Genomic DNA, 1,429 nt, shown 5'->3' on the forward strand with positions numbered 1-1,429 from the left:
CTCCTCACACCTCACCCTTCCTCCCTCCTCCCCATTCCCCCAGTGTGTCTGAGTGTTGTTGCTGATCGATAGTATTGATAAGGAGATGTTAATATCAGGTGGTAATCACCCGTCTGACTAATAGGGTCCTGGTGTATTGATCCCATCTATTGATCTGCAGCAGCAGCAGCTAACATTAAAAACAGCTGATTCAAACTCAGAGTTCAGGACAAAAGTGCTGTTGTAGCTGTGTGTAGGGGGGGGGGGGGGGGGTGGAGGGGGGGGCGGTGGAGGGGGGGCGGTGGAGGGGGGGGGCGTTGGAGGGGGGGCGGTGGAGGGGGGGGGGTGGAGGGGGGGGGCGGTGGAGGGGGGGCGGTGGAGGGGGGGCGGTGGAGGGGGGGGCGGTGGAGGTGGGCGGTGGAGGGGGGGCGGTGGAGGGGGGCGGTGGAGGGGGGGCGGTGGAGGGGGGCGGTGGAGGGGGGGGGCGGTGGAGGGGGGGCGGTGGAGGGGGGCAGTATCTGGGGAAAGTGTGGGGGGGAGTGTGGGAGGGGAGCAGTGTGGGAGGGGAGCAGTGTGGGAGGAGCAGTGTGGGGGGGAGCAGTGTAGGAGGAGAAGTGTGGGAGGGGAGCAGTGTGGGAGGGAGTCAGTGTGGGAGGAGAAGTGTGGGAGGGGGAGCAGTGTGGGGGGAGCAGTATGGGAGGAGCAGTGTGGGAGGGGGAGCAGTGTGGGAGTGGAGGAATTGTGGGGGGGAGCAGTGTGGGAGGGGAGGCAGTGTGGGGGGGGCGCAGTGTGGGAGGAGAAGTGTGGGAGGGGGGGAGGGGGAGGGGGAGGGGGAGCAGTGTGGGAGGGGGAGCATTGTGGGGGGGCTCATTGTGGGAGGAGCAGTGTGGGAGGGGAAGCAGTGTGGGAGGGGGAGCAGTGTGGGAGGGAGGGAGCAGTGTGGGAGTGAGCAGTGTGGGGGGAGGTAGTAGTGTGGGGGTGGGCAGGTCGTAGAGATACCATGACATTTGGTCTCCATTATAAACCCAAGCTAGGAGGTAGAGATACCATGACATATGGTCTCCATCATAAACCCTAACTAGGAGGTAGAGATACCATGACATATGGTCTCCATTATAACCCTAGCTAGGAGGTAGAGATACCATGACATATGGTCTCCATTATAAACCCCAGCTAGGAGGTAGAGATACCATGACATATGGTCTCCATTATAAACCCTAGCTAGGAGGAAGAGATACCATGACATATGGTCTGTCTCCATTATAAACCCTAGCTAGGACGTAGAGATACCAAGACATATGGTCTGTCTCCATTATAAACCCTAGCTAGGAGGTAGAGATACCATGACATATGGTCTGTCTCCATTATAAACCCTAGCTAGGAGGTAGAGATACCATGACATATGGTCTCCATTATAAACCCTAGCTAGCAGGTAGAGATACCATGACAT

At 58.8% G+C, this 1,429-nt stretch overlaps 1 protein-coding gene across 1 annotated transcript; it reads right to left on the reverse strand.

Annotated features, from left to right (window-relative positions):
* Positions 1-203: 203 nt before the first annotated feature.
* On the reverse strand, positions 204-986 carry LOC116362187 (early nodulin-75-like). The gene has a single exon (XM_031816496.1). It carries the CDS (start codon positions 984-986, stop codon positions 204-206), a length of 783 nt encoding a protein of 260 aa, XP_031672356.1.
* Between the last annotated feature and the right edge of the window lie 443 nt (positions 987-1,429).

Source organism: Oncorhynchus kisutch, unplaced genomic scaffold (genome assembly GCF_002021735.2).
Source record: "Oncorhynchus kisutch isolate 150728-3 unplaced genomic scaffold, Okis_V2 scaffold806, whole genome shotgun sequence".
NCBI lineage: Eukaryota > Metazoa > Chordata > Actinopteri > Salmoniformes > Salmonidae > Oncorhynchus > Oncorhynchus kisutch.

What these genes read in the sequence shown, in the direction of transcription:
- LOC116362187 (XM_031816496.1), bottom strand. Translation starts at nt 986, where the DNA reads ATGTCATGGTATCTCTACGACCTGCCCACCCCCACACTACTACCTCCC.